General features: G+C 35.2%; 5 protein-coding genes across 7 annotated transcripts in view; 4 read left to right on the forward strand and 1 right to left on the reverse strand.

Annotated features, from left to right (window-relative positions):
- Positions 1–6,419, forward strand: part of LOC104904859 (cysteine-rich and transmembrane domain-containing protein WIH2) — a 29,972-nt gene extending 23,553 nt beyond the window's left edge. The window contains exons 2-4 of the mRNA XM_010693259.4: positions 5,114–5,183; positions 5,376–5,610; positions 6,175–6,419. Coding sequence (XP_010691561.1) covers positions 5,159–5,183; positions 5,376–5,610; positions 6,175–6,226 — 312 coding nt within the window. The 5' untranslated portion in view covers positions 5,114–5,158 and the 3' untranslated portion in view covers positions 6,227–6,419. The remainder of the gene's footprint in view (positions 1–5,113; positions 5,184–5,375; positions 5,611–6,174) is intronic.
- Positions 221–2,937, forward strand: LOC104904861 (cysteine-rich and transmembrane domain-containing protein B). Its single transcript, XM_010693260.4, has 3 exons — positions 221–452; positions 610–775; positions 2,689–2,937. The coding sequence occupies exons 1-3, from the start codon at positions 428–430 to the stop codon at positions 2,741–2,743; spliced, it is 246 nt and encodes an 81-aa protein (XP_010691562.1). The 5' UTR covers positions 221–427; the 3' UTR covers positions 2,744–2,937.
- On the reverse strand, positions 2,907–9,165 carry LOC104904858 (pentatricopeptide repeat-containing protein At1g74900, mitochondrial). Of its 3 annotated transcripts, none has more exons than XM_057392075.1 (2): positions 7,104–9,165; positions 2,907–3,693 (listed from the first exon to the last, which is right to left on the reverse strand). In XM_057392075.1, the coding sequence occupies exon 1, from the start codon at positions 8,971–8,973 to the stop codon at positions 7,489–7,491; it is 1,485 nt and encodes a 494-aa protein (XP_057248058.1). In that variant the 5' UTR covers positions 8,974–9,165; the 3' UTR covers positions 2,907–3,693; positions 7,104–7,488. The 3 variants fall into 3 exon arrangements, with proteins under 3 accessions (XP_057248058.1, XP_048492182.1, XP_048492181.1); XM_048636225.2 differs by lacking the exon at positions 2,907–3,693 and adding an exon at positions 5,772–6,272; XM_048636224.2 differs by lacking the exon at positions 2,907–3,693 and adding an exon at positions 6,511–6,948.
- A 1,360-nt stretch (positions 9,166–10,525) lies between these two features.
- Positions 10,526–14,344, forward strand: LOC104904862 (cysteine-rich and transmembrane domain-containing protein WIH2). The gene is made up of 3 exons (XM_010693261.4): positions 10,526–10,741; positions 10,850–11,045; positions 13,969–14,344. Exons 1-3 carry the CDS (start codon positions 10,690–10,692, stop codon positions 14,012–14,014), a joined length of 294 nt encoding a protein of 97 aa, XP_010691563.1. The 5' UTR covers positions 10,526–10,689; the 3' UTR covers positions 14,015–14,344.
- Positions 14,345–21,408: 7,064 nt separating this feature from the next.
- Positions 21,409–22,948, forward strand: LOC125491518 (uncharacterized). Its single transcript, XM_048636351.2, has one exon. The coding sequence runs from the start codon at positions 21,870–21,872 to the stop codon at positions 22,569–22,571; it is 702 nt and encodes a 233-aa protein (XP_048492308.1). The 5' UTR covers positions 21,409–21,869; the 3' UTR covers positions 22,572–22,948.
- The last annotated feature ends 57 nt before the right edge of the window (positions 22,949–23,005 follow it).

Raw genomic sequence — 23,005 nt, forward strand, 5'->3', positions numbered from 1 at the left:
TTAAAAGGTACAAATATAATAATGTGAACACGTAAAACATGATTAAAAGTTGATTGAGATGATAATTGCATCAAGTATTATAGCAAGAGGTCACGGGTAAAAAAAACCCACGGTACAAAGAAAATGTGGCGTAAAATAACGACAAGAAACCTGGAAATTCCAAAACTTATTAAAAGAAACGTAGAGCCGCGTAGAGACCGTAGTTGTTGGTCTTTAAAATAGAGGGTGATCCTAAACCTTTTCCTGGTACTCGACGAAAAATATCCCATTTTGTGACAAATAGAAGACTACAACTCACAGTCCACAGACACAGACGTCAGAGCACAGCAACTCCCAATATTTCTCATCTTCGATTTTCTTCTTTTTTTACCAAAAAATATCTGATCATCTACAAAAACAGAGAACATTCAGCAACTAGCAGACTAAAATGAATACCTACCCACCTCCTCAAGGTTAGTTGTTTTTGTGTTTCTGTGATTTCTACTGCTGATTTGCTGCTTGATCATCATCTATATATTTTTTTATTTATCATCATCATCTTGTTCAACGTTTAAATTGAATGTTCATTTGGCATTTTTTGTTCTGATGTTTTATTTTGGGGATATGTAGCTTACCCTCCTCCAGATCAAGGTGGATACCCGCCACCTGGAGGGTACCCTCAACAAGGGTACCCTCCTCAGCAAGGGTACCCTCCTCAACAATATGCCCCTCAGTATGCTGCGCCTCCGCCACCTCAACAAGAGCAGAAGAAGGACGGTGGTTGCTTGCAAGGATGGTAACTCCCTTTATCTCTCTCTTTGGGTTTCGATCTGTTTTGTCTTTAATTGCGACACTAAAAAAAGTTGGATATTACAACATTAAGACGAATCCAATAAGATCCACTTGAGTATAGGTTTTGTTTGGGGAAGCATTTTCGGGTGATTTAAATGATAAGCTGCTACGATTTTAAGGTGTTTAGTAGTGTTTGGTAGAGGAATTTTATTAAAATTGAAGTCCAAAATTTAATTGAAATTGAGTTAGAGTAAAATATAGCGTCTGAGATCATGTGCTGAAATTTTTTAATTTTCTTTTATCTTTTTAAGCCTAAAAAGATATTTTTTTTAGGTTTAAAAAGATATATCAGCTAAATTCATAAATAATTTTACCAAACAAGTTATGCAATCAGCTAACTTATCAGTTTCAGCACCTTAACAGTTTCAGCTATTACCTAATCAGTTTCAGCCACCTTATCAATTTCAGCTTCATTTCAGCTAGTGTTGCCAAACATAACCTATATGTTTCCATACATATAAAACATAAAAGTAAGTTAGTTATATGAGTGATTGTGAATAGTGCAAAAATTAGAAGTGTTGGCAATTAAATAGGAGCAAAGGAAGTAAGTTAGATTGAGAATCCCCCTCAAAGAAAAAATGTTAGATGGAGTGTGAAAGTTGTGTTTTCCCTTTCATGATTCCTTAATCAATACTCCCTTCTAAGTTCTAATAAGACTGTTGATTGCATTTAAACACCCTTCTATTAAAAGTAACTGCTTTTCCATTTGAAATCCTGAGTATCCAAATGATACTGTCCAAATCTCAAGTTGAGTGCAAATTGTTTAGATCCTACACAAACACATGAGATTTGAGAGTATGATGAAACCACCCTAAAACAACATGGAGGTATCTCTATTATATAAGGTAATACATGGGTAGAGATGGAAATATCCAGCGGATGATCCGATCACCCGCTTCACCCGCACTATTAAACGGATGGAAACCCGGTTTAAACGGATGAGAGGCGGGTGACGGGTTAACGGGTGACGGATTCGGGTCGGGTTCGGGTATATATATATATATATGTATATATATATATATGTATATGTATATATATATATATGTATATATATATATATGTATATATATATATATATATATATATATATGTATATATATATAATGTATATATATATATGTATATATATATATATGTATATATATATATATGTATATATATATATATATATATATATATATGTATATACATAAATATAAAACTTATTTTCTTATGCAAATTGCTGTGGGTTTTATGTTGTTGGGCTACTGGATTTTTTTCTCCCTTCACCCGATAATCACCCGATCCATCCGTTTCACCCGCGGGTGATGGATGGATGGATTTGGGTGAACATTTATGCGGGTGATGGATGGATCGGGTGAAGCGGGTGAATGCGGGTGACGATCCACCCGCCCCGAACCCGATCCATTTCCATCTCTATACATGGGGACACCAAACAATAGAAAAAGGAATAAAAGAAAAAAAAAGTGAATAACTAACTGTTTCATTTGAACGAAAAAAGGGGGAAAAGTTAGACATTTAAACTGAACATCAGTTTATTGAGAAAACAAAAGACAATGTTTCAACCCAATTAATTTTATTTTCTATTTCATATGTTATCACACGTTATCGCACGCATTGCATGCAGGTAAAGCTAGTAACCATATAATGAAGGCATGAAAAGAACATGACTTGAAGCATAGTGTCCATCATGCTCTTAGATGTTGTTTTATGATGTACTTCTAATTTGAGCGTTACAAGTTGGGTTAGATTCACAGGTGCCATATTATCGATACACAATATACAATACACAAAATGTTGAATTGAGAATTAGTTTGACATCTATGCCATTTAACATACTTTTTCTGTAATCTGCAGTTTGGCTGCTCTTTGCTGTTGCTGCGTTTTGGAAGCCTGCTGTGATATCTTCTGATTATTATATAAATTTTGGACCTTCCCGTGAAAATGTTTATTATCATTGTTGTCTCTTCTTTTCTTAATTATGTTTGTGTGTGGATCCTCAGCTTCGTTCTCTATTTGTGTTTTTACTAAACAACAGTACAAGTATCCACAGTGGTGTGTGTTTTGCGATTCGCAACTTCAATCACATACTCTTTCCAGAAGTAATGGAAATTCTCAATTTCAACAAACTGGTTATACTTCCTCCGTTCACAGTACTTGCTACACTTCCTTTTTGGGCAATAAACTCTCTGTATTTCTCCTCTCACATGAGTCCCTCTTCTTTCTACTCTCTATCTTTTTCTTCTACAAAAATTGCCTAAAAGTCAGTGAATTGAGAAGCGTAGCGAGTAATATGAAACGGAAGAAATATAACCGAGTTTATGGAAGACTATGGTCTTTGTATCTCACTTTATCTGCCGTACCTTGGCCATCCAAGCAACATCTATATTTCTTTAGGTTCGTCTGTTGCTAGACTAGATTGCTTGAATTCCAATATATAAATGGGTACAGACACGTTACAGGTTCATGATACGGCGGTTAAGTAGATAGAAGACACAGGTATTGTAATTTGTAAACTGAATATTAATAAATTTTAGCGAATTAGTAAAAATAATTGAACATACATACTTGTATACCTGTACCAATTCGGATGCCAAAACGGAGTACCTATGCTTGATGTTTCATAGTAGTTGCTACATTGCTCTTCCCAGCCTACAAATTAAGAGATTTCATGTCTTAGTGTCTTACATACTAGATCACTAAATTCAAGTAGGCTTCAGAAGGTGCAGACTCTGGAGAACTACTCAGTTGACAGGTGATATCTCCACTGATATTAGGGATCTCAAGATTTTCCAGTGCAATCTTTATATCACCAATGTCAAACAACAGCATGAAGCACTGATGGAAAACAATAGCGTCCATCTGAACCAAAAAAAGTAGGAATTCGTTACTATAATTAGACATTGAAGTCCTTTGGCTGATTAGACAAAAGAAAACTGTTCTTGAATTCTCACTTCCCAGTCTCAGATTTATTCGCAGATGGGCAAATATTAATTGTTCTGAAGATAACCAAACACATAACTCGTTTGCGGGCTCCATAGCAAGAAATGATATATTCAGTTAAAGAGAGTCTTTCGTGTAAATTGCTTTGAATAGGTAAATCAATCATTTGTCTTTGTGGATCCGACATTAATCCTCTCATGCCTACTAATTGATGTACCTGAGACACATTACCTCTAATCCCGAAAAAGACATTATATGGACTGGATTATAAGGGAGAAGAAAAAGAAAAAAAAAAGTAATACAACCATTTATTGACTTCATTGTCATTTAAAGATGCCCTTCACATAAACAATGTAGATATGTGCACTACTAAATTTTGATGCATAAATAACTAGATCTATTTTCACCTCATTAGTAAAGTCAAGACACTTTTGTTGCCTAAGCTTCATCCCTTTAATTTTACTTCTTTTTCTTACAGAAAACTCTACAAGTAGTAAATTACATAATATTACGTCCCGAATCCTCATTATACAACTAGGTAGAAATAAGCACATTCAAAACTATTAAGGATGGCTTACTCCACTAATCAAAGTTTGTATTTGATCAAACTCCATTAAAGACACTTTAGAAAAAGGGTTTTTTCTTTCTCCCCCTCCCAAAAGGCCTTTCCGGTAAAGATGGACTATGTTTGACTTGTGCGAGGTTGCACTCTTGGTAGAGCATTTGTCCTTACCAACCAACAAAAAAAAAACACACTTAAAAATCAGAATTAGTTTCTACTCATTGTCATTTGGAGGCTATTTTAACCAGTGTATTTCGACACCTTCATTTACCTCAAAAACGGGGTGCCGTGTCCGACACGACACTTTACTTGGATATTTCATTATAAACTAAAAACTTGACTTTTTTCTACAAAATAGCCAAGTCAGACACTTGAGCACCCATATCCGAGTAAACACTCAATCCGTGTCTGAGTAACATAGATTTTAACACTGATAAATTGTGAATAACCAAGAAAATAACATTGGATCTACCTACTTCAAACATTGGAGGCAGATTTCCCTTTGAAGGAATTGGAGCCTTCGAGGCTAATTTTCGGCTATGTTGAAGTATATAATACAATTTCTTTTGAAACAACACAAATAATAGTAGTTTATATCTGAACAAACAAAATAGGAAAAAGAAGTATGTGAGTGGGGAGAAAAGCCAATAATAAAAGAAACAAAACAACAAGAATATGTGAATTCCATTAGTTTAAAGAAAGGTATAGCCGCGTAGAAACCGCGGTGGTTGCTCTTTAAATTACAGCATCCTATTCCTTGCAGTTCTTACTCCATCAAAACAACAAACAACAGAAGCAGCTACCAGCTTAGCAGATACAAAGATGAGTGCCTACCCTCCTCCCCAAGGTTATTCACTCTTCCATTTCCCGTTTGATTTCTCTCTTCAATTTATTTGTCGCGCTCTCATGAATTTCATTGTCATTAATATTATCGTTATCATTATCATTATCATTATCATTATCAGTATCAGTATGTATTATTCAGCTTTTCTGAGTGTAACTTATTATGGTCTTATATCTTTCTTTTGGGGATATTAAGGTTACCCGCCTCCAGATCAGGGCTACCCCAAAGAAGCATACCCGCCTCCAGATCAGGGTTACCCCAAAGAAGCATACCCGCCACCAGGAGGGTACCCTGCACAAGGATACCCACCACCTCCACAGGGAGGATACCCACAACAAGGGTACCCTCCTCCACAATATGCCCCTCAGTATGCCGCGCCACCGCCTCCTCAACAAGAGCAGAAGAAGCAAGTTGGTTTCATGGAAGGATGGTAACTTCCCTCCCTTTTGTTTTTCTCTTTGGACTGTTTTCTGATAGCATGAATAAAAAGACTCTGCTTTTGCAATGGCAGATCCATGAATTCTCTATTGGAACGCTAAATCTATGTAGTTCTTTGATAAAGGGAAACAAATGCTCAAAAGGGTCAAGTCATGAGAGAAAAGTGATAAAAGTTAATACATTCAATGTAAATTGGAGGTTCTAAAACAAAATATGAGGCTTGAATAATTTTAACCATCTTGTACCACCTTTACATCCAACATTATATGAGACGACATGGCCTCAATGTGCTTATTGATGAAAAGAACAGAGAGAAACAACTCAAAAACTAACTTATTTGAATCAGTAGTACTTCCTCTGTTTCGTTTTAAATGAAACAAAAGAATATTTTTTATCTCATAAATAATACCCCTTTGTTGCATTTAAAACGAAACAGAGGAAGTAGTATTTTTCGTTTGATGGCTCCTTCCTCACAACTTGATAAGATTTTTGATTGCTAAACACCTTATCTGCTTCACATTTCTCAAGAAGTGATAGTTTCTTATTTGATGTGCAGTTTGGCTGCTCTTTGCTGTTGCTGCGTTATGGATGCCTGCTTCGACTTTTAACATCAATAGCAGACTAGCAGTAGTCCAATACTGGTGTCTCCGATAACTTGATAGAAAAAGAAAGCGAGTGAGAGAGAGTTCTTGATTATATGGGAAATGTTTACTGCTTTTTGGGGTGCATTTGTGGGTTGTGATTTTACCAACAAGAGTATCAACTATCAAGTATCTAAAGAGCTACTATTTGACATTGCTACTTTTGCCTTGTGTTCGAACTTCAACATAGTATTTAGCAAATCTTGCAATTAACGTTTATCAGATGTCATAGACCATAAAGTAACATAGTATACTAAAATTAGATACGCAGATTCGCAAATTTATTCTGAATAAAACCAAACACATGTAGTTGTCACTACACAATGATACTACCTGTTGAAATTTTTCGAAAACATAGCTCAACTAGTGAAAACATATATACTTTCTTTTCATGATTTAAAAGGAAAGTTTAGACTGAAGCTACTCTAAAACTGTGGATAACCACAAGACTCCAACGGCATTTGCTCAACTCAGGTACGAATGAGGATGCTCAGTCAAACCTCCTCAGTATATGGACGATTGTAAACTCTTGCTGAGATTGGCCTAATGGGTGCTACTTTCATGTGATACTATCATATTTGTTTTCACATCCATGCGCTCAATGCTGTCATTCAGATTGGCAAATTACCAAGTGGTGTCTAATGCTATGCGCAATGGAGATGATAAGAAGCCAATAGAGAAAATATGCTCTGTACAAACTTTATTTCATTAGAATACAGCGGAATTACATTACAATCTTCTCAGAAAAAAAAAAGGCAGTGGACATTATACCAAATGTACAAATAATTTAGCATATAATCCTTATGTTAAAGAATGGAGTGATTTTAGAAGATGGGAAAAGTACCTGTTACAAAGTGCACATCCTATATATGCAACCACAGCACCGGATATTGAGATCCCAAGTTAGGAAAGTATGCAGGCACTAAAGTGATTCAATCTAATCCAGTTTTCTCCGTCCCCAAGAGCTTCATGAGTTCAATTCAGTACAAGTATGGAACTCAATCAACTGATATTTCAAATCAGGATCTGCTGCTCGGTTACATAGTAATTTACATTGAAAGAACTTGGTTCGTAGCCATCATGATCACAGAGAAATTATAGGTTTATTGAAGAGAGTAGTTGGAAAATATCCTCGAGCAACTGCTGAATTGCTGATGCATCAGAAAGCCCTCCAGATTATCATATGTCAGACAAGTATGTTCAAGATTAAGAGTTCATCCACTAAGCTTTTATAATCTGAAGTTCCGAGGAAGCAGTCCACATCTACTCTGCAATTGCAGAATTTCTCTACCGAAAGCTTGGTTGCCTGTCACCAGAAGCCCATTGAGAACACGGTTAAAGGTAAACTTCGTAGGAAGAAATCCTCTTTCCACCATCTCAACCAACAGCCTACCTGCAACGACCAAATCCTTGGATTTCTTCCTAACAAAAGTGGAACTTATCAAAATGTTGTATGTATCCTTATTGGGTAAGCACTCCCAAGACCCCATCAAATCAAACACATCCAAACCCTTCTCAATCTCCCCAACATCACAATAATACCTAATCAACAAATTACAAGTCTGAACATTTGGATGGCATTCATCATTCTTCATCAACCCAACCAACTCCATTGCCCTCTCCATCTCCCCAGCATGACACAACCCTCTAATCAACAAATTATAAGTCATCGCATTCGGAACATACCCCTTCCTACCCATCTCCTCAAACAAAACAACAGCATTCTCAACACTATCTTTCTTACACAAAACTTGTATCATAGCATTATAAGTAGCAACATTAGGAAGAACCCCTTCATCCACCATCTCATCAAACAACTTCCTAGCTCTAGAAACCTCCCCTAAAACACCAAACCCATGAACCAAAGTAGTATAAGTAACCACATCAATCTCACACCTCCTCTTCTTCATCTCCTTAAAAAACTCCCACGCCTCCTTCGTCTGCGCCGTCCGAAAATAGCCTTTCAAGATTATATTATAGCTACTCAATGTAGGATCAATACCCCTCTCAACCATCTCCTTAAACACCTCCAAAGCTCTAGGAATCCTCTTAATCAAACACCACCCATTTGCAATAATATTATAACTAACAACATCAAACCCAAATTTACCCTTAAACTCCTTAAACAAACCATAAGCTTTCTCAACCCTTTTAGATTTACATAATATATCAAGAAGGGTATTAAAGGAATTCAAATCTTGATGACAACCATGTTTATGCATAGACAAGAAAATATGAACAGCTTTATCAGGTTTACCAGAAAGAACATACCTTTCAATGATGATTGAGAAAGTTAATGGAGTGGGACCCAATTTACGAGAACGAAGGTGAGAGACTAGAGTCCATAGAGTAGTGAAATCGCGTAAACGAGCAGATATGTCAATGGCGTGATGAAAGGAGGAGAGAGAGTGAGAGTAATGGAGGTGGTTTTCGAGGATAGTGAAGAATTGAAGAGCTTTTGGGCCATGGTTCCAGAGGAGTTTTAGGGTTTGATTTACAAGGGATTCAGAGAAGATGAAATTTGGGGATGAAAGTAGGGTTTTTGAGAGGGTTTTTGGATTTTCTGTTGAGAGGATGAGGTTTGCTATGGATGTTGCAGTTGAGGAGAGAGAATCTGACGGCGGAGCAGCGGTGGTGGTGGTGGTGTGGGTGGTGGTGGAGATGGGTCTGAGGAGTTTACGGTGGAGTTGGAATCGGAGTTTTTGGAGGTGCATTTGACGATTGTTAGTCAACGAAATGGGTCGGTCAAAGTTGATTTTGGTTTTTTATGTGGTAATGTTATTCGTTTCGAATTGAGTTTTGGGTCCATATTGTGTTTCATTGCTTGTCCTACTATGCTAGGTTACTACTAAATCAATGATCAATATGGGTTGGCCGTAGGTTTACTTGTTGGGATTCGACTTTCGTTTCACAAATTCGGATCGAATTTGATTTCTCGAATCCGTTTTAAATTAAGACGAATCTAAGTTAGATTTAGACTTGTATTATTATAAGACGACGGAATAAAGGAAATAGGATTGCTAAATTGATTTTTGCGTGAAGTTTTGACTTTTTAGCTACTCAAAAAGTCAATTATTATTTATTAAACACTCTTAGGTCCTGATTTGTTTAACTTATTTAAGATCTGATAAGATAAGATAAATAAGATGTAATGTTCAACTTATTTTTACTCATCTCATAAAAGATAAAATAAGACAAAACAAAATAAGTTGAATCGAACAAACTCTTAAACTGTTTGACCACGTGAAAAATCTTAGAGCCAATGAAAAAGCCATCCGAAATCTATTTACCAAACACCCCTTCAAATCTATTTCGCATTTATAATTACAAGTTGAACTTAGTAATTTGTAAATTGCTTCCTCAAACAACAAATTTGATATTCAGAAGAGACATATGAGATTCCAAAATATTGAACATCACCACTAAAAACTTATGATATAGAAAAGTGAATTATTTTAAAGTTGAACTTACCAAACAACAACAAAAGAAGGGGGGGGGTTGCCTTTTTCTTCTCCACCATAACGAAACTCTCACATAAAGTACACCCAATAATAGCCACGAGTTCAATCATATAATTATAAGATGGTTGATTTAATAGTATAAAAAATGTTAACATATATGAAAAGTAGAGGAAAAGGAGAGAATATAGGTCAAGTCTTCAAGACACCAAAACCTATCATTTGGATATTGCATGGCATGACAAGTTGGCAAACAAGTACATAAACCCCACAATAAAGAAAGTTAAGTTAGACAAATATGGTGGATTTTGAAAAACTCAAACTATAATAAGAGTACGTCAATATGTTAAAAAAAAATATGATAACGAAATTAAAATTTAGTGAACAATTCTTAAAAGTTGAGGTTCATGTGCTGGAGTTATATTAGTCATGAGTATATTTTTTTTTTGGTGTCAAAATGATGTAAACGACATTCAATCTCAGATTTTAGGCGTCATCTCTTAATACTTTAACCAACTAAACTAGCTGACATCCATATAAGTTATGCACTTAATAGTTTATAATATTTGATGGACCAATATTTTACCGGAACCATTGACTACACAATAATTCCTTAATCCCTTACAACTTGTTCATAATATAATTTTAGAATGAACCACCCCATATTTGTATACAAAACTTACATTATCACAAACAGTTATCCGAAAAAAAACCTAAAAAAGGAAACACAAACGAGTAAGGTAACGTATAACCGCGTTGACAGTAAAGGCGGCCAAAAAAACAAGATTAAAAATCAACTAGGATTTGGATTTATTAACCAATAATAATACCTCATACCTTCACTCGTATAAACAACCCTTTCTTTCTCTCAAAACCTCCCAAACTTTTCCTGCAATTTTTTCATATCTCTAATTTTCTCTCTCTATATTTCGCTTACAAAATTGTTTGAAAAACCCTAAAGAAGAAAACAGAATGAGTTACTACAATCAACAACAACCACCAGTCGGTGTTCCTCCACCTCAAGGTAAATAAATTTAACATCTTTTGTTACTGTGTTGTAAAGAAATTGTCACTGTAAATTTTTAGAGTGATTGATTGATTGATTGATGTAAAATCTGTGTAAAAATATTAGGTTATCCACCAGAAGGGTACCCAAAAGATGCATATCCACCAGCAGGGTACCCTGCGCAAGGGTACCCACAAGGTGGGTACCCACCACCAGGTGCATACCCACAACAGGGAGGGTACCCTCCTCCGCAATATGCGCCACAATATGCTCAACCTCCTCCTCAGCAACAACAACAGAGTGTTGGTTTTATGGAAGGATGGTAATTTTCTCTCTCTTCTTTCTTTTTTTTTTGATTTTTTTTTTTTTTGAGATTAGATCTGGAATGATCTGGGTGGTTGAACTCGGACGATTTGACTCGGATGAGATGGAAAGTTTTGGTCTTTTTTTTTGTAATGTGTGGAATGACGGAATTGCCCTTTTGTTGGGATTAGTGGGTGGGTGTTTTGGGGGAGTTGGTTGGGATTATTAGTGGCAGACTGGCATCTTGCTTAATCCAAATTATATGGGATCACTTTGATAAAAGTCTTATTTTTGTACACTTTATATTAAAAGATTCCACCTTTTTTTTGAATGGAATGATGATTGAGTTTATTTGAATTGTTTTGTTAATGGGTATAATCTTACATCAGTGAAAATTGTAATGTTGGTGTAGATTTTGATTGGGATGGATTGAGAATGATAGATAAGTATAGGGTCATTCAATGAGTTGATATCTTGCCAATGGATCATATGTTTATGTAATAGTCTTGGGAAGTTTGGATTATGAGAGAAGTTCTATGCTTTTGTGAGTTCCAGCTATTTTGTATACTTCATCATGATTATGGACACTTCTTTTTGGGCTAAATTGATGAACTTTTGTTATAAAATAGCTGCGTCGAACACTTAGAGATGTATCTGTATATGACACAAGTACCTGGAATTTGAGTAACACAGGCTGTTCTCATGGTAGTGTCTAAGAAAGAAGCTATTCTGTTTGTAGATACTGTTTTTGAGTTTAGGACAAGTAAGATGACGTGTCGTTAACTTTTATTCTCTTGCTGTCAGTCTGTTTTAGTTAGCCAGAAATGGAATGGATTTTGCTAATAATTGATGTGCGGTAGTTTTGACAGTGTAGTTAATCTATGCTTATTGTTGCTGATTTCAAGCAACAGATGTATAGGTGTCTTGTATCTAAATATCATCTGTTGTTTCGAGTTAGTAGTCCTAAGTCGTAAGTTATTCTGTTAATCAAGTGAATAGATGGTTGATATGTAGTCTAACTTAAAGTCATGGCCTGGAATCCTAGATTCTACTCTTTTGGTGATAAGTCTTAGTATTGGCTGTTCCAAAAATGCTTTGCTCCATAGTTCATACTCTGTATGTATTGATACACAATTCATGTATCTAGTTCTGAGAGCCCCTTTGTCTAGCTCAGGGAAAAAAAACGCGCTCGCGGTCGCGTTCGCGGGAACGGTCGCGTTGTCGCGGGAACGGCTTGTAACGGCGAAATAGAACGTTTCGCGGCCGTCGCAGCGTGAATTTTTTAAAAAAATTCACATTAATATGTTTTAACCTTATTTGAATTTTTTTAGTTTAGGAAGCATTATTACAACATAATATAATCAAATCTAATAGAATATCATGTTTCCTCAACTATATAATTAAATCATAAAAAAAATTTGGCCAATGTTTGAAAAAACGGATGTAACGGGGATAAAATCGTTCTAACGCGGCGAGTTCGCGTTACGGAACGGACAACGCGGCGAGAAGTACGTGAATTTTATTATGGCGTTCCGTAACGGGATTTCGCGGAACGGCAAATCCAAAATCCGTTACAGAACGGCCGTTCTGTAACGGAACGGGAGAGTTTTAATTCCCTGGTCTAGCTAGGTTTGAGACCTTTTTTATCTTTTAATTCGAAGTGTCCAAGTTATACCCCTTATGGTATAATTTTTGTGTGTCTAAATACCGAACCAATGTACTCTATTGCTTATTAGGTTGACGTAGTAGAACATGGGATATGGAATATTATGGAGCTATTCACTAGACAAAAGTACTAGAAGTTGCACCTTTTCATAGATCTACTTTTCACAAATTGGAAGAACTTGCTAACCTAGGCTCCCTAGGTATGTAAATACTTCTTGTAGGAAGTTAAACTTTTCTTGATAAAGCAACCAACCTTTTGGTGCTTTCTGGAATATGTACCAACATGGGAAAACAATTTCGTAGGAAGTGTTACTTCTTATAATTAATCAGATTACCACTTAATGTGGTGGGTGTGTTGGGATGATTCTACACGTGGTTTTCTATACCGTTTAGATCAAACTGTATCTACTAGAGTAGGTGCTATGTGTTCATACTTGTAGCTTTTCTTTTGGTTTCAATACTTGGGGGCATTCAGATCTCGTCTTAAATTTTTATTGGGCATAGTGCATTCAAAGATGCAGGATATCGGGGAGCAATTGTGTGCATGTTCCGACTTCTGCCATTTCATTTTTTTAAGTCTCGTCATTAAGTCCTACAGTCTTTCAACGTTGTCATGAGTTAAGAAGAGGATCAACTGATTATAAGATAAACTAAGTACCTGTGTTACTGACAACCTTTTTTAATTGGTAATTGTATTATCCACAAAGTTATTCTTAATTTGTTTAACATCTTTTAATAAACATCTGTTGACCAAGACTTCCTTTTGTGGTTTGGGTGAAGGACGACTGACTGGTTCAATGGTCAAATTTATTGGTATATAGTACAATATGCTATCCTTGGTCGATGCTTCAGTTCCGTTATGTTTTCGAGATGATGGGTCTTTCTTACCCTTATCCTAGGAACCAAGTTGTCTGCCCAAGATATTATTGTTTTTATCTGGTCACATTATTTCTTCAGCAGATTCTTTCTTTGTAGGAAAATGCCATTTTCATACTACATCACCAAAGAAATATCTTGGAATGTGTATCAGAATAATACTCCCGCTAAAGGGTTGGGAAGATGGGGGAAAATCTGAAGGGGACATTTTGCTAGTTGCTCGCATTTGCAGTTTAAATTTTGTTATAAAACCTAGGTGAATGTTACATTAGGAGACCATCATCGCCAGGAAACACCTAATGCATGAGATACAAGTTCTTTTTTCTTTTACACAGTTCTTTGTTTTGTCGACTTGACGAGTGTTACATGCTCTTACCCTTTCAATTTTTATTGGTTTGCAGTTTGGCTGCTCTTTGTTGTTGCTGCCTGTTGGATGCCTGCTTTTGATCGATATGATACAGCATGCCCCCTCGAAGATCTGATTTCAATGAGCTAAAGATCATCGTCGTGATTATTGATTGGATACACATAATATTCATGTGGAATTGGAAGTTTGTTTCGTATCATAATCATATGTAGTTAATTGACTCAATCCCCTCCCTGAACCAGTCTCAAATTCTTATATCTTAAATTGTTTTTTCGTAAATAATTTGAATCTTTCAACTCAAAAAAGTTGGTTTGCTTTGATTGTTTGTGTGGTTTTCCTTGAGAAATGGTGTATCGTACAGCAAAGATTACCAATTAAAACAACATCAGTAACGTGTGGCTCTTATTTTAGCCTTGCATTTTGCATCACATTTTTTTTTTCAATGTACATGATGGAAGTTTACAGTAATTTGTGCTGCAATTCTGTGGCACATGGTTGGTGTTTGAAAGCCCAGATTTAGTGCCGTTAAATGGGAAAATAACACGGACACAAGTGAGTGGAGCGACACATAATTGTTATTTGTTAGAACAGAATAGGCTCCACAGACTTTTTTTTATGGCAAAAGAATTGCAACCAAAGGGACAGTTGGCTGTCAAGTCACAATCGTGATAATACGATTTTCTCACATGCTGCATATGAAATAATCTCATAATATGATTTTGCGATTGTGTCATTGGGATGTTAGATTTTTCTATTTTTGAATGGTAGATTACTAGGTTAATCTAGCATTTCTCTTCCATTTATATTTTCTTTCTTTTTACCATTTTCACATTTCCCTTACTTTTACATTGCTTTGTAACTTAGTTGAATGATCAAGGAGATCTTAAAGGCTAAAAATCAGAGCTTTAATTGTAGAAGTAATAATTAATTGAGCTTGATCTAATTTATCACCATGATTAGAGATCAATTTAGCTTGTCCTAAACAACACGATGATTTGAAATAGTAACATACTCCCTCCGTCCTCTATTAGTTTACCCCTTTCTTTGGGGCACATTCGCCGAGATACTAATTTGAACCTTAATATCTCTAATTTTCGATAAGCAAAAATTACAAAAAGTTGATATTTGGATAATACACATTGAGACGAATCCAACAAGATCTCACATGACTATATTTTTCCTTATATACAAATTACAAGAGATAGTCAAAGTCATGTATGTGAATAGTGTCAAAAGTCAAAAGGGGTAAACTAATAAAAGACGGAGGGAGTATAACATAAATATTTTGTACAACTTTGGAGAGATCGTGAACTTTTATAGATACTTCAAAAATTTGGAGTCCTTTTACGATATTTATTATTTGATATTATAGTGATAAATAGTAGTTTTACTAGTTTATTACATACATATCAGTACATGAAACTGTAACTAATTTTTTTTCGGAGGTAATCATTTTATTTTTGTCAGAATTGAGGAGAAACACGTTATTGAAATATTACATTTTACTATTCAACTAGTCCAACTTCATTACTATTTACCGCCCGTATTTACTTAATATCGCCCGTATTTTTTTCAACATTTTCCTAAACTAACCCTTAATATACTCACACTCTCTCTCTCTCTCTCTCCTCCTCTCACTCTCTCTCTCACTTTCTCTCACCTCACCACAACCACCACCACACCGACGACCTTCACCAACACCGGAACCACCGCCAATTTTTTTTTTTGGTTTCCTACACAGAGGAAACGAAATTATGTTTCATTTCCTCCTGTTTCGTTTCCTTCATGGTTCATTTCGTTTCCTCTATGTAGGAAACAAAAAAAAAAATTGGCGGTGGTGTTTTCGATGTGGTGGTGGTTCCAGCGTGGTGGTGGCTTCGGTGGTGGTGGTTGTACATGGTGGTGGTTTTGGTGTGGTGGTGATTTCGGGGGTGGTGATTCAGGTGGCTTTCGTTTCAGTGGTGGTGGTTCTGGTGTGGTGGTGGTTGAAGTGAGGTGAAAGAAGTGAGAATGAGAGTGAGAGGAGGAGAGGGGGGGTTGTTTAGGAAAATTTTGAAAAAAATACGGGCGATTTTCAGTAAATACGAACGGTAAATAGCGGTAGGGCTTAGAAAGTTAGATGGTGCCTAACCCACTAGTAAGAAATTTCGGCTTTTAAAATTTTGTTCTTGTTGGTACCAAAACCAAACACTAATATCAATCCCTTCTCCTTTCACGGGTATGGTGAGAAGGCAAGTAATTACTTACTCTTAAAGAGCACTTATAGGCCGGGTTTGATCTTATGATCCAATTACGACCATATGTGCATAGAATAACATATCCTTAAGCTATTTGTTTGAACTCAATAGATGAAGCCAAATGCTAACGGGTGTCCTTGGGATACTGGATTTATTTCTGGCCCCACCTCTTTCTCGTACTCCAAAAGGGAGAGAAAGAGGGCAAGGGGCTGTTAATAAACTTGTTCCTTCTATTCCCTCTCAGGGAGTCAAGGGAGAAGCTAGGGGGGTCATACTTCGCGAATCCCAACATATCCCTGGTTGGGATCGGTAGGCCCACTATTTCACTTTCGCTTAGGCTCGAGCCAAGTCAATTGGGGGACCCTATCGCCCCCCCCCCCCCCCCTAAAAAAAAAGAAACAAACAAACTGTACTTGAAAGTTTCCCTTCATACGGCTCGAATCATTCTAAGATACCCCGAGAGGGCATCCTTTCCTTCTTTGTTGGGTTGGTTCACGCGCGCGCAAACGAGCACCGGCCGCAACAGCAGGAAACTATGACCAATAGAGTCAGACACTTAACTATTCTGCACACAAAAGGAATGAATGTGCATCTGATTGAGGCTTTCTTTCTCCCACCTTACTAATAAGGGGGGCGCAGGACGTTCACAAAGGGCCGCTTATCCAGATAAGTTCGTTATGAAAACCTTTACTCAAAAGCAAAGAAGTAGCTTCTTCATAGAAAGACAAAGTTAGATACTAACTTTCATTATTTAAAAAGATAAAGAAGACATATATCTTAATTATGTGATCATTGAACCTTGTTGTAGCTCAATATCTTCCCTTTACTAGGTGGCAGATCTCAAAGAAGACAAGACCACAATTTAGTGAAATTACTAATTATCGCACATAGGAATACGAAATCCAAGCGTTTATTTATAATTCCTTTCTCCTTTTAATCAACATATTTTAAAAATAAAAGTATTTGATAATATATTAATGCAAACATGAAATAATTTTTTTAATAAATATTATATGTTTTGGATGAGAATATACTCGAGAATATCCTTTAAAATTTTAAATGCGAAAACTACAAAATTTACTACATCAATATTTACTACATCAATATATTGACACCTTATTACTAGTGTGTCACTTATAATCTGAACTCATCATTTATAACATCTAATGATCTAAATACATATAAAGTTAAAAAAAAAAAACTGAGATTTTTATCTGAAGTTAAAAGTAAGGTCCCATTTCAGGTGAAGGAACCATCCTAGAAACAACAAAGAAATTTCAGATTCTGGCTTTATTTTGCTCCTTAAAACGACAAACTTTGATCTTATTCATGTTAGGTCGTTACTATAAACTATAAACTTTGTTATTTCTCTTGCTTTCCAACCAACATTATTTGCATACTACCATATCACGTCCTTCTTTTCTTCTCCATTTAAACTAAGAAATACTACAAAATTATCTGCATTATATTATAAGTTGAATTGGAGTATACTTAAGAGAAAAATGAGCACGTTATTTTGGGTGATTGATGGAGTGTATCACTTCGTTTCCACCCTTTGGAGACTCCAAGAAATGAGGTTTTCTATCATTCTTGAGCAAACTACCTCTTTTATTATTCGTGTCATTTTTTCAGCTACTTCTTGTGTTATGCTTCTCAGAAGAAGAATGAGATGAATGTAACAACTAACAATAATGAATAATACTCCTACTATATATATATATATGTTTCTATACTTGATATTCATCATGTTGGAGTTGTTCAATTTGATTCTATATGTAAGAATTTCTTAGCTAAAGACTAAAGTCAGTTGATGATGTTGTAGTTCGAACTAAGTAAGAGTATGACAACCCTAAGGTTTGATGAAAATATTTTGTTTCTTGTTTCTGCATTGTTGGTGAATCCTTGTGAAATTATATTGTTTATCTCGAACGATATGTAATGAAGTTATGAAGATGATCTCTCATATAATTCTGTTTTTTAACACATGAAAAGTTTATACCAAACAAAGTCTGATCTAAGAGTAGTGTGCTTGAATAGAGGTAATGAACTAAGAAATAATGGGAGGTAAAGATACGTATAAGGAATTAAGATAATATAAGTATAATAGAAGACATTGCCGATTCATCTCCAAGATGTACAAACTTCGTACATCAAGTGATATTTTTGTAAAATAGAAGCCTATATCAAGTCGTATGGGTGAAATAATTAAGTCGTGATTTCTTTTTTAAATTTTTTTAACTAAGAAAAAATCACTGACTCAATATTTAACCTCTACGACTTGATATTAGTTAGCATCTATTTTACAAAAATACACTTGATGTACGAAGTTCGTACATCACGGAAATAAACCGGGGCTCCCTTAGCTTGTATAATATAGTATACGGAACAGTAGTATATATTGGTGGATGGTAGACTGAGTTGGTACTTGGTAGGGAAAGAGGAATGAAAGCAACACTAGCCACTAGCTATGTGAAGCATGTCCAGGGTGTTGATGGGACTTGGGAGGTGTACTGTGGGCTTCTATATGTATTTAAGGCTTTGAATGTGATAATTGATAAATACTACGTATATATGGATGTTCTGAACTTCTATAGTCATTATCATGCACAATTTTATTTAATTGATTGGTCTGTCATCATTTATAAGGGTCATTTTACATGCTAGAAATTGAGAACCACTAGCTAGTACCATTATTAAGTGCTTCAAGATAGCATGTATTAGAGGTACTATGCAGGTATATACGTGTATTCACACGATGTGCAAATGTGCAATGAACTTTGTATTGAACTATAAAGCCTCTTATTAGTGATTTAATATCTCATATTGGATTATTGATATTCATAAATGTTTATTGGAAACTCTATGTGATGACCTCTTGTTTTTGAAATTTCTATACGGTAAAAACAAAAAATCCGTGGCATCATCAATAAGTGATAGGTCCAAAATAATCGATTATTAGTGTCCTTAACCAAAGTGTTCTCGAGAGTGAAATGGCTTGGTCAAAAGAATGAAATGCATTACCAACTACATAAAATGTTGTATAAACAAGTACTTTCTCTGTCTCAAAAATGTTGCTACATCTGCTTTTTTACAATTTGCGAGATGCAATTTCAACCATCAATATCTTGAGTTACATATATAAAAAAATATAAAAATTATATATTTGGAAGTAACAAATTTGGACAAATCAAATAAGATCCAACATGACTATGTTTTTTCTTATGTATATCAACTAAAAGACAGTCAAAGTTACAAAGTGAATAGTGGCAATGGTCAAAATGTAGCAATATTTTTGGAACAGAGGGAGTATTTCACTTACACATCTCAAGGCTAGTGATTTAACTGATAATTACACGGTATGAATTGACAAACTAGTCAAAGAATTGTTGTGAAGTATTACTACTTTACGGTCTATCGATGTAATTGTAATGGACTATTAATTGGATTTTGTACAATATTCTGGATTCCTAATTATTGAATTTTGTCCACCTTGTGAGCTAAATAAGCCCAACTTAGAAGCACAATTTGCAATATGGGCCTCAGTCATAAGTAGCCCAATTATGTTTATGGTCTTATCAATAGCCCATTTATGTATATGCCAAAAATTCCCTCCCAATCCCCGAACAGTAAAAGTAGCAAGAGGTTGCTTTGTTTGCCTGCATTGTTGAGACTTGAGACACACATGAAAGGTAATGACTATTAGGAATGAAAAATCAGATGACCCCTTTTAGATCCTTAAATCATGGGAGTGTTTAATGAAATACAAAAGCTGCAAGTTACTTATCCCTTAAGAGAACTATTAAGAATGCTAATAACTCCATTGCATCGTCCATCCCATTAAAATTATGAATTTATGTACGAATTTCTGGCTAAAGTATAATAAATATTACGAATATTAAAGTGCAACAAGTAAATAAAAACCTTTTAGATGGAAATTTTTTACTTATTATCGAATTTGAACTATTGATTCACCTGCATCAAAATAATATTCCAATTGATGAGCTAAGTAAACATATTATCATTACTAAAATGGCTAATGGCTGACTATAATAGATTGACTCTAGATCTTAGTGATAAACAATGTATATGAAACTTGGAACTGAGGTAATTTGTTAAGAGATGATAGATTGTGTTATTTAATAATGACTTCTAAATGTTGAGAACATCGTGTATATGTGTCGCATCATACTTACGATGCATGTTGCTCAAGACGATATGAGTAGAGGGCTAAAGCTTAGAGGCACCTTTAAAGTTTTTGAATATCAACTAATTCATGGTGTGTTCTCTTCACATGAAAAACCGAACTTATCTGAACTGAACTTAGGCTCTGTTGTTTTGAACTGAATTAATTAAAATTCAATTTAGTTCACTTCAAACAAATTTAGTTTCGTCTTTAGTTCAATTAGTTAGTTTCCTCTCACTATTTTCATTCATTTCATTTCAGTTCAATTTAGACAAGTTCATATTAGTTCAGTTCAGTTCAGTCAAAGAACATAGCCTTAATAAACTTGATTGACCATTATTGAAACTTATTTTTAAGTGCTGTATTACACCTGATCAAACCTGATTTAAACTTATTTTAAGATGAAGAGAACATACCCTTTAGGCTTTAGGAGTTGTGATAGGCGCATATCCAATATGGGCCAACAGTGTCCATACCGTGGCAAAGTTGTAAATACATGTTTTTTTTTTTTTTTACTTGTGACAAAAAAAAAAAAGTGAGCATTATTAAGATCCAATTCATATACAACAAGATCTAAAACATATAGAACTAGATCTGATTCATAACATATAAGATTTGGTGCATATACTACATAATCAAAGTTCATCTGCTCTGATTATATATTGTACAAGATATGATTTATATTGTAATCGATATAATTCATATTATAGGTGATATGAATTGTATGACACATGATCTAGAAAATAAGCCTATATACAAATTGAATTACATACAAGTTTACATACATACATGCATGATCTGATTCACATTGTAGTTGATTTGATTATATTCAAAACTAACAACATTCATATAATAGGTGATTTGAGTTCTCTCATACATGACCAGAGATGTTTAAATTGCCATTAAATCAACTTCAACATTTGGTCCACTTTACTCTTTTTGTCTTTTTCTGTCAAATTACTTGCATACCCCAATATGGACACTGTTGCCCCATACCGAATATACGCACATACTTTCTCTTTAGTGGGTGGAGTACTTTAGGGTGGTATAATACTTGGATCAATTTGAGTAGACGTGCTAGACAAATTAACCCCAATCCTTGCTTTGTGCTTCATCAACGTCCTATCATTTTCACGCAACTTTTGACCAATCTTGTGAACTAGTAAAACTAGTCATCTAAATCTAAGTAGAGTGATGAACAGATATGAACACCAAGAAAAAAGGATCTGTCAAGCAACAACAAAGAAGCAAAAAAAAAAGTCATGAAACAAAAAAAGACAATCAATTCATCATAATCTCATACCACCTTAATATCCAAGAAAAATAAAAGCAGACAACAGTGAGTCACCCACGCACAAAAATCAAGAGGAAAAAAAAAAGAGAATCCAAAAAAGTAAATTCATACACAACTTGTTATTTTCTTTATCTTTTCAACACACTCACACTGTCTTACTTCCACTCTCTCGCCGGAAAAAAACCAGAAGAGAGAGAAAATATACAAACTAGAGAGAGAAAATGACGTCATTCTCAATTGCGGAAAATCGCCGCCGAAATGAACCGACATCATCACACCAATACTACTACTCAAATACGCCGTCGTTTTTCTCATCTTCATCATCATCTCCATCTCTCTTAAAAGGTTGTTGTTGTTGTCTTTTCCTTCTTTTCTCTCTCCTCGCACTTCTCACTCTAGCAGTAATCTTAGTCATCGTACTCGCCGTAAAACCTAAAAAACCACAGTACGATCTTCAACAAGTAGCCGTACAATATGTCGGAATATCACCGACATCAGGTGGAACTCCCGGTGGTGTGTCGTTATCTTTGTCGGTGCGTTTTCTTTTTACTGCGGTAAATCCGAACAAAGTTGGGATAAAATATGGTGAATCGAGATTTACTGTGATGTATAGAGGAATACCGTTGGGGAGAGGGACAGTGCCTGGGTTTTATCAACCGGCGCATAGTGTGAGAACAGTTGAAACAATTGTTTCGGTTGATAAGGTTAATTTGATGCAAGCAGATGCGTCGGATTTGGTAAAAGATGCGTCGATGTATGATAAAGTTGAACTTAGGGTTTTGGGTGATGTTAGTGCTAAAATTCGAATTATTAGTTTTGACTCACCAGGTGTTCAGGTTTCTGTTGATTGTGAGATTGTGATTAGTCCTAAAAAACAGTCTTTGACTTATAAACAATGTGGGTTTGATGGATTACGTGTGTGAAAAGTGAAATCTGATGTAGTGAAGTGAATTCTTTTTGGAGATGTAATTGATGGAATTGATGATGATGAAGAAGAAGATGGAGGTTTGATATATGACACGTTTTTTTTATTTGAGTAAGATTTATTATATAGTGTATTTATGGGGGTAGTAAGTAGTTGTAGTTACTATAAATATATATTTGGAGAAAGTAGTGATGTTAATCTGCAAATTTTGCTGACTTTTTTAAAAAAATTGTTAGTTGGTTAATTGTAAATGGGTTTCCCTTAATTTGGGTTACTCCTGATGATCAAGTGTATGATGGTTAAAGGAAAGAAATTTTGAGCTTACATTGGGTTTGTTTCGAATTCAATGATCAATTCAATCTGTTTTCAGCATTCTGATTTATGTGTTGTTGTCTAGTTATGTTTCTTCTTGTTTATATATGAAATTTTGGC

The sequence above is a fragment of the Beta vulgaris genome, chromosome 9 (genome assembly GCF_026745355.1).
Source record: "Beta vulgaris subsp. vulgaris cultivar EL10 chromosome 9, EL10.2, whole genome shotgun sequence".
In the NCBI taxonomy this organism is placed as follows: Eukaryota; Viridiplantae; Streptophyta; class Magnoliopsida; order Caryophyllales; family Amaranthaceae; genus Beta; species Beta vulgaris.